At 43.6% G+C, this 12,883-nt stretch overlaps 1 protein-coding gene across 1 annotated transcript in view; it reads right to left on the bottom strand.

The window, feature by feature from the left end:
* The window catches only part of LOC124043263 (polypeptide N-acetylgalactosaminyltransferase 12-like), a 32,106-nt gene extending 20,443 nt beyond the window's left edge, over positions 1-11,663 (bottom strand). The window contains exon 1 of the mRNA XM_046361649.1: positions 10,848-11,663. Coding sequence (XP_046217605.1) covers positions 10,848-11,203 — 356 coding nt within the window. The 5' untranslated portion in view covers positions 11,204-11,663. The remainder of the gene's footprint in view (positions 1-10,847) is intronic.
* Between the last annotated feature and the right edge of the window lie 1,220 nt (positions 11,664-12,883).

The following is a 12,883-nucleotide window of genomic DNA, read 5'->3' as shown; positions in this document are numbered from 1 at the left end:
TGTTTCTGGTCTGAGAGTCTTTAGGTCTACATTTGATTGTTAAACAGCCACCACTAACACTGAGTGGCTGCTGCCAACACACTGTCATTGACACTGACCCAACTCCAGCCATTTTAATAATGGGAATTGATGGGAAATGATGTAAATATATCACTAGCCACTTTAAACAATGCTACCTTATATAATGTTACTTACCCTACATTATTAATCTCATATGCATATGTATATACTGTACTCTACATCATCGACTGCATCCTTATGTAACACATGTATCACTAGCCACTTTAACTATGCCACTTTGTTTACTTTGTCTACACACTCATCTCATATGTATATACTGTACTCAATACCATCTACTGTATGCTGCTCTGTACCATCACTCATTCATATATCCTTATGTACATGTTCCTTATCCCCTTACACTGTGTATAAGACAGTAGTTTTGGAATTGTTAGTTAGATTACTTGTTGGTTATCACTGCATTGTCGGAACTAGAAGCACAAGCATTTCGCTACACTCGCATTAACATCTGCTAACCATGTGTATGTGACAAATAAAATTTGATTTGATTTGATTTGCCTTTTGGCAACTCCAATCGGGCTGTCATATGCCTTTTACTGAGGAGTGGCTTCAGTCTGGCCACTCTACCATAATGGCCTGATTGGTGGAGTGCTGCAGAGGTCGTTGTCCTTCTGGAAGTTTCTCCCATCTCCACAGAAGAACTCTGGATCTCTGTCAGTGACTATCGGGTTCTTGGTCACCTCCCTGACTAAGTCCCTTCTCCCCCAATTGCGGAGTTTGGCCGGGCGACCAGCTCTAGGAAGAGTTTTGCTGGTTCCAAACTTCTTCCATTTAAGAATGATGGAGGCCACTGTGTTCTTGGGGACCTTCAATGCTGCAGATATTTGTTGGTACCGATCCCCAGATCTGCCCCTCGACACAATCCTTTCTCTGAGCTCTCCGGACAATTCCTTCGACCTCATGACTTGGTTTTTGCTCTGACAGGCACTGTCAACTGTGGGACCTTATATAGACAGGTGTATGACTTCCAAATCATGTCCAATCAATTTAATTTACCACAGGTGGACTCCAATGATGTTGTAGAAACTTCTCAAGGGTGATCAATGGGAAACAGGACGCAACTGAGCTCAATGTCGAGTCTCATAGTAAAGGGTCTGAATATTTAAAATGTAAATAAGGTATTTCGGTTTTTGTATTTTTAATGCATTTGCAAAATATCTAAAAACCTGTTTCCGCTTTGTCATTATGGGGTATTGTGTGTAAATTGATGAGGGGACATTTTTAAAAATCCATTTTAGAATAAGGCTGTAACGTAACAAAATGTGGAACAAGTCAAGGGGTCTGAATACACTGTAGGCCCAGGTCCTTACAACTGGAGAAGAAGAAAGGAAATCAGTTATTTGTTGTTGGTTACTGTTGTTGGTTACTGTTGTTGGTTACTGTTGTTGGTTACCATTGTGCTTGGCTGTGTCAGATATGGCGGCAAGACTTTATTGTTTGTGCATGGCTAAAATGGCACTAAGTCATTTGAGACTTAATTTCTTGCCCTATAGGAAACTCAAAAGGAACAGCTGTACGAGCTTTGTCAGTGACTTTATCGAACATGACAAAATATAGCTTTATCTTGTCCGATTTCGGCATTTAGAACTGGGCAAGGGGGCATAAAATCATCTTGAGCTGTTTCAATGTGGCATAAAATCAACAAATCATCTTGAGCTGAGGAGTGAAGCGTTAGCCACTATGGGTTATTGGAGTGTAGACAGAGGCGTCATGCCCATAGGGGTCACAGGGGGCACATGCCCCCTCAGGTTTGTCCAGTTACATTTATTTTATGGGGGGGGGGGGGCTTTAGCTTTCCAAGATATTTTCCCTAACTAGCTACAAGGAAGCCATTTCAGGCTATAAATCTGTAATGGTCAGTACAGGTGCATCAAAGCTGGGACCGAGAGACTGAAAAACAGCTTCTATCTCAAGGCCATCAGACAGTTAAACAGCCACCACTAACATTGAGTGGTTGCTGCCAACACACTGACTCAACTCCAGCCACTTTAATAATGGGAATTGATGTAAAATATATCACTAGCCACTTTAAACAATGCTACCTAATATAATGTTTACATACCCTACATTATTCATCTCATATGTATACGTATATTCTGTACTCTATATCATCTACTGCATCTTTATGTAATACATGTATCACTAGCCACTTTAACTATGCCACTTTGTTTACATACTCATCTCATATGTATATACTGTACTCGATACCATCTACTGCATCTTGCCTATGCCGCTCTGTACCATCACTCATTCATATATCTTTATGTACATATTCTTTTTCCCCTTACACTTGTGTGTATAAGACAGTAGTTTTGGAATTGTTAGTTAGATTACTTGTTGGTTATCACTGCATTGTCGGAACTAGAAGCACAAGCATTTCGCTACACTCGCATTAACATCTGCTAACCATGTGTATGTGACAAATAAGAGCGTCTGCTAAATGACTTAAATGTAAATGATGTAATGTAAATGTAAATAAAATTTGATTTGATTTAATGGATACAGGGAGGCAGGTGAGTTTAATAAAATAACAAGGCAGATAATCAAAACAGGAGAAGCGTACTGAACATGACCACAAACCATCCTGATGACAGAGGACTAAATAAAGGGCGAGTAATCAAGGCGATGAAAGGGTTGCGGTACTGCTGCCAGACCCTGAGCTCACCTGAATTCATTGTTTTTTTGTTTCTAGTTATATCGTTCAATATCGTTTTGTTTAGTCTAAATCCAAGTACGTCGCAAGTTTGAAAGTGGATTGTATGTACCATGTGTAACGATCTTAATCCTAATCGCTGTAATATGCGGAAAACTTTACAATCACTACCGGAGGTTGAATGGATTCAGTGAGTAAATCAACCACCATCACCTACTCCCGTGAGTTTCTGCTCTCTTTCCCAGATAAAGATCACACTATCCAAAACAGCATTGCCTTGCCTGATGGTTGTTCTGCAAAGTTCAAAGGGAAAACTAAGAAGAAGCGAGGTTCAAAAGGAAAACTAAGAAGAAGCGAGGTTCAAAAGGAAAACTAAGAAGAAGCGAGGTTCAAAAGGAAAACTAAGAAGAAGCGAGGTTCAAAAGGAAAACTAAGAAGAAGCGAGGTTCAAAAGGAAAACTAAGAAGAAGCGAGGTTCAAAAGGAAAACTAAGAAGAAGTGAGGTTCAAAAGGAAAACTAAGAAGAAGCGAGGTTCAAAGGGAAAACTAAGAAGAAGCGAGGTTCAAAAGGAAAACTAAGAAGAAGCGAGGTTCAAAAGGAAAACTAAGAAGAAGCGAGGTTCAAAAGGAAAACTAAGAAGAAGCGAGGTTCAAAAGGAAAACTAAGAAGAAGCGAGGTTCAAAAGGAAAACTAAGAAGAAGCGAGGTTCAAAAGGAAAACTAAGAAGAAGCGAGGTTCAAAAGGAAAACTAAGAAGAAGCGAGGTTCAAAAGGAAAACTAAGAAGAAGCGAGGTTCAAAAGGAAAACTAAGAAGAAGCGAGGTTCAAAAGGAAAACTAAGAAGAAGCGAGGTTCAAAAGGAAAACTAAGAAGAAGCGAGGTTCAAAAGGAAAACTAAGAAGAAGCGAGGTTCAAAAGGAAAACTAAGAAGAAGCGAGGTTCAAAAGGAAAACTAAGAAGAAGCGAGGTTCAAAAGGAAAACTAAGAAGAAGCGAGGTTCAAAAGGAAAACTAAGAAGAAGCGAGGTTCAAAAGGAAAACTAAGAAGAAGCGAGGTTCAAAAGGAAAACTAAGAAGAAGCGAGGTTCAAAAGGTGGCGTCAGGAACAGACTACGGAAGCCATCACCTGCTCCCGGTGACCACCCTGTCAAATGTGCGGTCATTAAATAACAAACCGGGAGAGTTAACGGCAAGGGCTACATTTGAAGAGGACTTTAGGAGAAGTCATTTAATCTGCTTTACAGAAATGTGGCTCAAGCAGGACAATGTTTATGTGAACGTTAATGGATACACTGTTATTAGAGCAGATGGAGACAAAACAGCGTCACATAAATCAAAAGGGGGGAGGCTATGTATCAATAGGCGGGGGACTATATATCAATAGGCAGGGGGCTATATATCAATAGGCAGGGGGCTATGTATCAATAGGCAGGGGGGCTATGTATCAATAGGCAGGGGGCTATATATCAATAGGCAGGGGGCTATATATCAATAGGCAGGGGGCTATGTATCAATAGGCAGGGGGGCTATATATCAATAGGCAGGGGGCTATATATCAATAGGCAGGGGGCTATGTATCAATAGGCAGGGGGGCTATGTATCAATAGGCGGGGGCTATGTATCAATAGGCAGGGGGCTATATATCAATAGGCAGGGGGCTATATATCAATAGGCAGGGGGCTATATATCAATAGGCAGGGGGCTATATATCAATAGGCAGGGGGCTATGTATCAATAGGCAGGGGGCTATGTATCAATAGGCGGGGGCTATGTATCAATAGGCAGGGGGCTATGTATCAATAGGCAGGGGGCTATGTATCAATAGGCAGGGGGCTATATATCAATAGGCAGGGGGCTATATATCAATAGGCAGGGGGCTATGTATCAATAGGCAGGGGCTATATATCAATAGGCAGGGGCTATATATCAATAGGCAGGGGGCTATATATCAATAGGCAGGGGGCTATATATCAATAGGCAGGGGGCTATATATCAATAGGCAGGGGGCTATGTATCAATAGGCAGGGGGCTATGTATCAATAGGCAGGGGGCTATATATCAATAGGCGGGGGCTATGTATCAATAGGCGGGGGCTATGTATCAATAGGCAGGGGGCTATGTATCAATAGGCAGGGGGCTATGTATCAATAGGCAGGGGGCTATATATCAATAGGCAGGGGGCTATGTATCAATAGGCGGGGGCTATGTATCAATAGGCAGGGGGCTATGTATCAATAGGCAGGGGGCTATGTATCAATAGGCAGGGGGCTATATATCAATAGGCGGGGGCTATGTATCAATAGGCAGGGGGCTATGTATCAATAGGCAGGGGGCTATGTATCAATAGGCAGGGGGCTATGTATCAATAGGCAGGGGGCTATGTATCAATAGGCAGGGGGCTATATATCAATAGGCGGGGGCTATGTATCAATAGGCAGGGGGCTATGTATCAATAGGCAGGGGGCTATGTATCAATAGGCAGGGGGCTATGTATCAATAGGCAGGGGGCTATATATCAATAGGCGGGGGCTATGTATCAATAGGCGGGGGCTATGTATCAATAGGCAGGGGGCTATGTATCAATAGGCAGGGGGCTATGTATCAATAGGCAGGGGGCTATGTATCAATAGGCAGGGGGCTATATATCAATAGGCAGGGGGCTATGTATCAATAGGCAGGGGGCTATATATCAATAGGCAGGGGGCTATATATCAATAGGCAGGGGGCTATGTATCAATAGGCAGGGGCTATATATCAATAGGCGGGGGCTATGTATCAATAGGCAGGGGGCTATATATCAATAGGCGGGGGCTATGTATCAATAGGCAGGGGGCTATGTATCAATAGGCGGGGGCTATGTATCAATAGGCAGGGGCTATGTATCAATAGGCAGGGGGCTATATATCAATAGGCGGGGGCTATGTATCAATAGGCGGGGGCTATGTATCAATAGGCAGGAGGCTATGTATCAATAGGCGGGGGCTATATATCAATAGGCGGGGGCTATGTATCAATAGGCGGGGGCTATGTATCAATAGGCGGGGGCTATGTATCAATAGGCGGGGGCTATGTATCAATAGGCAGGGGGCTATGTATCAATAGGCGGGGGCTATATATCAATAGGCGGGGGCTATGTATCAATAGGCGGGGGCTATGTATCAATAGGCGGGGGCTATGTATCAATAGGCGGGGGCTATGTATCAATAGGCGGGGGCTATGTATCAATAGGCGGGGGGCTATGTATCAATAGGCGGGGGGCTATGTATCTTTGTAGATAATACTTGGGCCACGCAGTGTAATGTGATTGAACAAGTGTTTACAAGAGACTATGAGATTCTCGTTGTATCATTCAGGCCATTCTATCTACCACACGAGTTTGGACAAATTACCATTATTCTGGTCTATGTGGACCTAACAATAAGGAAGCTGCTGACAGGATAACACACTGTTTCAGTGCTGTGCTGTGCTTTCACGATCAACTGACCAGCCAGTATTTGTGCTTGGGGATTTTACTACACACTCTCCCTTTTCTGCACATCTCCCCACTCTGCAACAGTATGTCACCTGACCAACTTGCTCAACTCTCATCCTGGACCAGTGTTATGGCAACGTAGAGAACGCATACAATGCAGTGTGCACAGTACCCATCGGGAAATCAGACCATAACGTTATCCATCTTCTACCGAGATACAGGCAGCAGATGAAATGCGAAAAACCTGATAAGAAATCCATTCATGTATGGACAGAGGAGAGTAGGGAGGAGATCAAGGATTGTGTTCTTTGACTCGTGCAGGGATCCCCATGAGTTGACATACAGTATTGTATTACATCATACATCCAGTTCTGTGAGGATACTGTCATTAACACAAAAACTGTCAGAGTATTTTCCAACAACAAGCCCTGGGTGTCTAAGGACTTGAAAATGTGCCTCAGTGAAAGGAAGTTTGCATTCCTGAAAAGGGATACTGATGCTGTAAAGGAGAAAGAAAATGAATTCAGGGCAAAAATGTGGAAACCAAAAAAGGACGTCAAGGATAAAGTGGAGCAGAGGTTCTGTACAGGCAATCCAAAACAAGCATTAAAGACGAATGTAAACAAATATGTGACGGCATCCCCAAATCCTCTCCTGTCCAGATAACAAAGAACGAGGGGGCCTCTTGCTTGTCAAATATTAAGCCACACAAAGCACCGGGCCCAGGAGGACTACGGGGCAAAGTACTGAAGGTCTGCGCCGACCAACTGAAGGGAGTTTTCACACGGCTGTTTCAACTCCTGCTGAGCACATGAACAGTGCCAAACTCCTGGAAGGTGTCGACCATTGTACCGGTGCCTAAGAAGTCAGGAGCCAAATCACCAAATTACTTTTAACCTATGGCCCTCACACCCCTTCTGGCCCAATGCATGGAAAGGGTTGTTAGTAAGCACCTTACCCTGTCCATAGCAGATCAACTGGACCCATTACAATTTGCCTCTAAGGCATAGAGGGGGACTGAAGATGCTACACTGACCTTAGTGAAAATGGTGGCAAGTCACCTTCAACATGCAAAATCATATGCACACATTTTATTTACTTATTTTAGTTCAGCTTTAAAGACCATGCAAATACACACACTGCTGAAACGACTACTGGACCTGAATGTCAACGGAGGCCTTGCAGGTTGGATCAAGGACTTCATGAATGGGGCCCTCTCTGATGAACTGACCCTGAACACAGGGGCGCCCCAGGGGTGTGTACTTTCACCGTTGTTGTTCTCTATCTACACTAATGAAATGAAGACCCAAGGAAACAATGTGAGCCTTTTCAAGTACGCGGATGACATGGATCTGGTAGGACTATTTAAAAAAAGATGCTACGTCAGATGGGGACAGTCTGGTATGGTAATCTGAGCTGGTGGAGAGCATCCTCACGTTCAATGTGACGGTCTGGTATGGTAATCTGAGCTGCTGGAGAGCATCCTCGCGTTCAATGTGACAGTCTGGTATGGTAATCTGAGCTGGTAGAGAGCATCCTCACGTTCAATATGACAGTCTGGTATGGTAATGTGAGCTGGTGGAGAGCATCCTCACGTTCAATGTGACAGTCTGGTATGGTAATCTGAGCTGGTGGAGAGCATCCTCACGTTCAATGTGACAGTCTGGTATGGTAATCTGAGCTGGTGGAGAGCATCCTCACGTTCAATGTGACAGTCTGGTATGGTAATCTGAGCTGGTGGAGAGCATCCTCACGTTCAATGTAACAGTCTGGTATGGTAATCTGAGTGTGATGAGCAAAAGCAAACTGACCAGAATAGCAAACACAGCCAGAAAAGTAATTGGTCGACCATAGGCACATTTGAGCATTCTGTTCCACAAGGCAACCAAAAAGAAGGCACGGGCTGTCGTTGGCGACCCCTCCCACCCTCAGTTCAAGAGGCTTCCCTCTGGCCGGCGCTTCAGAAGGCCCACGGTCAAGCAGAACGTGTTCAAACATTCATTCGTTCCTTGTGCTGTTGGACTACTAAATGCAAAGTAAATTGTATCGGTATATGTACTGATCTATCTAGTGCAGTTGGCACAGTGATCAGTTGTGAGTGAATGTATTAATGTCCTCTATGTTGGTAGTGGATGCAACATGATGGACTGACTGGTTTAAATGTGTCTGATGTGAGAATGTATGTGTTTGTGATCCTTTTAATGGAACGTGATGCCAAAGAAACATTTCCATCCTGGATGGACAATAAAGTTTTATTCTATTCTATTTTATTCTATTCTATGATGAGGTCCAGTTGTGCGTAACGATGGGGAGCAGGTGTGCATAACGATGGGGAGCAGGTGTGCATAACGATGGGGAGCAGGTGTGCATAACGATGGGGAGCAGGTGTGCATAACGATGGGGAGCAGGTGTGCATAACGATGGGGAGCAGGTGTGCACAACGATGGGGAGCAGGTGTGCACAACGATGGGGAGCAGGTGTGCGTAACGATGGGGAGCAGGTGTGCATAACGATGGGAAGCAGGTGTGCATAACGATGGGGAGCAGGTGTGCATAACGATGGGGAGCAGGTGTGCATAGTGATGGGGAGCAGGTGTGCATAACAATGGGGAGCAGGTGTGCATAACGATGGGGAGCAGGTGTGCGTAACAATGGGGAGCAGGTGTGCGTAACGATGGGGAGCAGGTGTGCGTAACGATGGGGAGCAGGTGTGCGTAACGATGGGGAGCAGTTGTGCGTAACGATGGGGAACAGGTGTGCGTAACGATGGGGAGCAGGTGTGCATAACAATGGGGAGCAGGTGTGCATAACGATGGGGAGCAGGTGTGCATAACGATGGGGAGCAGGTGTGCATAACGATGGGGAGCAGGTGTGCATAACGATGGGGAGCAGGTGTGCATAATGATGGTTGTCGGGGGGCGGTGATTAGTAGACCGGCGACGTCGAGCACCGGAACGGTTACATTACCTGCAGCATGGTCAAGCAAGTTATAGTTTCCAACATTTTTGACTACTAAACAACTATTGATTTAGAACCATGGAGAGTTACCGCAAGTCACAAAGAAAACAGGAGCTGCCTCCACTCTTCCAGCCCCATTTCAACATCTCAACAAATCACCTATACTTAGTCTAATACAATGACAACAAAAAGGTATAAAAAACTATTTAGTCCAATCAATGTAAGCTAAATATGATGTGGCTGTCCATGGTTCTAATTTATGCGTGTGTGTGCAACAGGTAGAAAAAACATGTTGACTCACCATAGTAGTAGAGAAATGCCAATGACATCATCCTCTTTCATGTTGACGAAACGGTCTATGACTGTCATACAGTACACGCTTTTATTTTTTTTGTCCTTGGCTATCTGGCTAAAATGCTGGCTTGCTAGCCTAACTTCCTTTCATGGGCAACTTTAGCTGGTTAACATTAGCCTTCTACATCTAGCTAGATATTGAACTTCCATCCTCTCAGTCCAGGGGCACAACAATGTATGAATTTATGTTTGGATCAGAATCGCTGTTATTGTCATTGGCCAGTACGGAGAACTAAGTAAAAGTCCAAATCCCTAACTCCATCCATGGCTAATTTAGGAAAAGGACGATTTTAGCTAACTAACTAGCCAAGGGTGGACAACAACACAATGAGTTGCAATAATTCAGGTTTTTTCTGTCAATGATGTATTTATCTCGATGCGATGCGATAGGAGTGAAGCCAAATCCAAACTGGCTTCCCTTTACACTTTTTTTTGGTGTGCCAGGACCATTCACAGATGAGCTCACTCAGTTTAGCTCAACACTGATTAGCTATTATTTTATACTTTTTTTAACATGGGAGGCCAAATGTTTGCTGGCTTCCCCTGCATTCAATGCTATGAATTGAAGGAAAATTATGAAAAGACAAAAGATAAATAATTGTATATGTTTTTTGGTGTGTGGGGGGGGGTGGGTGGCTTCCCTTGGCATCCATGAATGCACAGGTATGCTTGGATATGTTTCACAGATTTAACGACAATGATTATGTCTAGATTGCTGAAAAAAATCTGTTTCGGATGTTTGATAAATGAAAATTCTAGCTTCTCTCGAGACCGCCCCCCTCAGATTTTTCCCCTCAGATTTTTGGAGTGCATGTTGCCCCTGAGGGTAGGCCTGTATGTAACGGATGTGAAACGGCTAGCTTAGTTAGCGGTTACCCATCGCTCTGAGACCTTGAAGTAGTAGTTCCCTTTGCTCTGCAAGGGCCGTGACTTTTGTGGAGCGATGGGTAACGATGCTTCGAGGGTGACTGTTGTTGATGTGTACAGAGGGTCCCTGGTTCGCGCCCGGGTATGGGCGGAGGGACGGTCTAAAGTTATACTGTTACATTGGTGCCGTGAACCGGATCACTGGTTGCTGCGGAAAAGGAGGAAGGTCAAAAGGGGGGTGAGTGTAACGGATGTGAAACGGCTAGCTTAGTTAGCGGTAGTGCGCGCTAAATAGCGTTTCGCGCCCGAGTATGGGCGAGGGGACGGTCTAAAGTTATACTGTTACATGTACAACACTTATTTAGTCAGTCATATTTTTGAAAAGCTTTATAACACTCTTACATCACAAGACGAATGCTGGAAAAATATCATAAACAACACACTGAAACTCACTGTCAACTTACAGAGGATTCCATCTTTCAGGTAGGCTGCGGTGGAGAGATATCATATCACTCACATAGGTATTAATCTGGTGCTTCTTAATACTTTCCTCTTCTTTTTTCTTCTCCTCTCCAACGAGGTTCAATTTGACAGCTCTGCCCAGTTCTCCTAAGGCATTTAAATCCAACGGCGGTTTGTCATAAACAGGCTTTTTAAGCAATTCATTTTCAATATCTTGCTCAATGGGAACTTCTCTTAGACTTGTTCCACCTATGTCACCTGGATTATTATGCCTGTTAAAAATATAATATCCCACTATAGAAGCCCCGAACAGGCAAACGATCAACTCTGACCGATTCCTTCCCATGCAACGTGCCATCGTGTCTCCCTTCCTCACGCGAAGTTTTCATGCCCCGTGGGCTACAACAGCACAATGCAAGTGCATGACCAAACCAGGCGTGTAAAATATTAGTCCAAAAAATTGGGTTTAGCAACGAAATCGATAGTTTCTATTGGACAAATTCATGTTTGTCCCGCCCCTTTATATTCATTTTGCTTCCGTTTGAGAACGTTTTGCAACACAATCGTCTTAATGAATATGCCACAGATCAACGAAACAAAAACAACAAAAAAACACAGAAAATGTGGTGCTGATAACTTTGCTCATTGTAAGAGTCCTCCTCCTATTTTGATTGAATCAACTTTTTATATCAAACACGCTAGGCAACTGTGTTGACCGAATTTGAATAATCAAACAAGTGTCACATTTCCCAACGCGCTTTTCCGTTATCCAGAGATCCAGCACTTGGCTTCCTTGGTCAAAGTTTATTGAAACAACTCTTCTCCATTAACCTACCTGATGTTAAAGAAGGATTTGCCCGATTAGATGAGCTATTTTGATGTATTAGCAGTAGCACCCAGGGAAAATTATCCAGGTAAAATCAAAGAGCCTTATCCAGCGCTTCGGCGCCAGCAGCCTACTATTCCAAATCCACTTCGCGCTCCCTCCTCTATTCGCACCAGTCGCATTAGACACAATGTTATCACATTGTTATAGCTTTACCTGCAACATCCACACACACCAGTGGAGGCTGGTGGCCATAAGAGGGTGGGCTCATTGTAATGGCTGGAATGGAATTAAAAGGAACAGAGTCGAAACGTGTGGTTTCCATATGTTTGATGGGTTTGATACTGTTGCATTTATTCCATTCCAACCATTACAATGATCCCGTACTCCTATAGCTCATCCCACCAGCCTCCACTGACAACTGTGTTTCCGATCAAGCTGCACACAATTATTCAAGTCGATATAGTCACTGTAATCTTTCTCAAGTGTCATGAGTTGTACAGAACTGCAAAATAAACAGCAGTTCTTACAGCAGTTTCGTTTCGATTCCCCTTACATAATTATACAAATAAAATAAACATTTGTTTTAAGTTTTAATGTTATGTGCACAGTAAACCCAACAATGAAGTAATCAATATGTAGTACTAAAAACAACATAAGGTAGAACAAAAATAAGAAGTAAGAACATGAGAAAGTAAGACGCTATATACAGGGTCAGTTCCAATACAATATTTACAATGTGTAGGGATACTGGAGTGATGGAGGTAGTAAAGTATATGTTGAGGTGTAAAGTGACTAGGCATCAGGATATATGATAAACAGAGTAGCAGCAGCATAAATTAACATTTTATATTTGTGTGTGTAGAGTCAGTATGTGTGCGTGTTATTTTTGTGTTGGAGAGTCAGTGTGTGTGAGTGTGTAGAGTCCTGTGAGTGTGTAGAGTCCTGTGAGTGTGTAGAGTCCTGTGAGTGTGTAGAGTCCTGTGGGTGTGTAGAGTCCTGTGAGTGTGTAGAGTCCTGTGAGTGTGTAGAGTCCTGTGAGTGTGTAGAGTCCTGTGAGTGTGCATAGAAACAGTGCAAAAATAATAAGAATTACAAGGGTCAACTCAGATTCTGTTAGCTATTTGGAGATCTTATGGCTTGGGGATAGAAGCTGTTCAGGGGCCTGTTGGTATCAGACTTAATGCACCGGTACCACTTGCCATGCAGAAG

Source organism: Oncorhynchus gorbuscha, linkage group LG09, assembly GCF_021184085.1.
Source record: "Oncorhynchus gorbuscha isolate QuinsamMale2020 ecotype Even-year linkage group LG09, OgorEven_v1.0, whole genome shotgun sequence".
NCBI classification, from domain to species: domain Eukaryota; kingdom Metazoa; phylum Chordata; class Actinopteri; order Salmoniformes; family Salmonidae; genus Oncorhynchus; species Oncorhynchus gorbuscha.
Note: the sequence above shows the minus strand (reverse complement) of the source record. Positions and strands in the feature narration are given on the sequence as shown.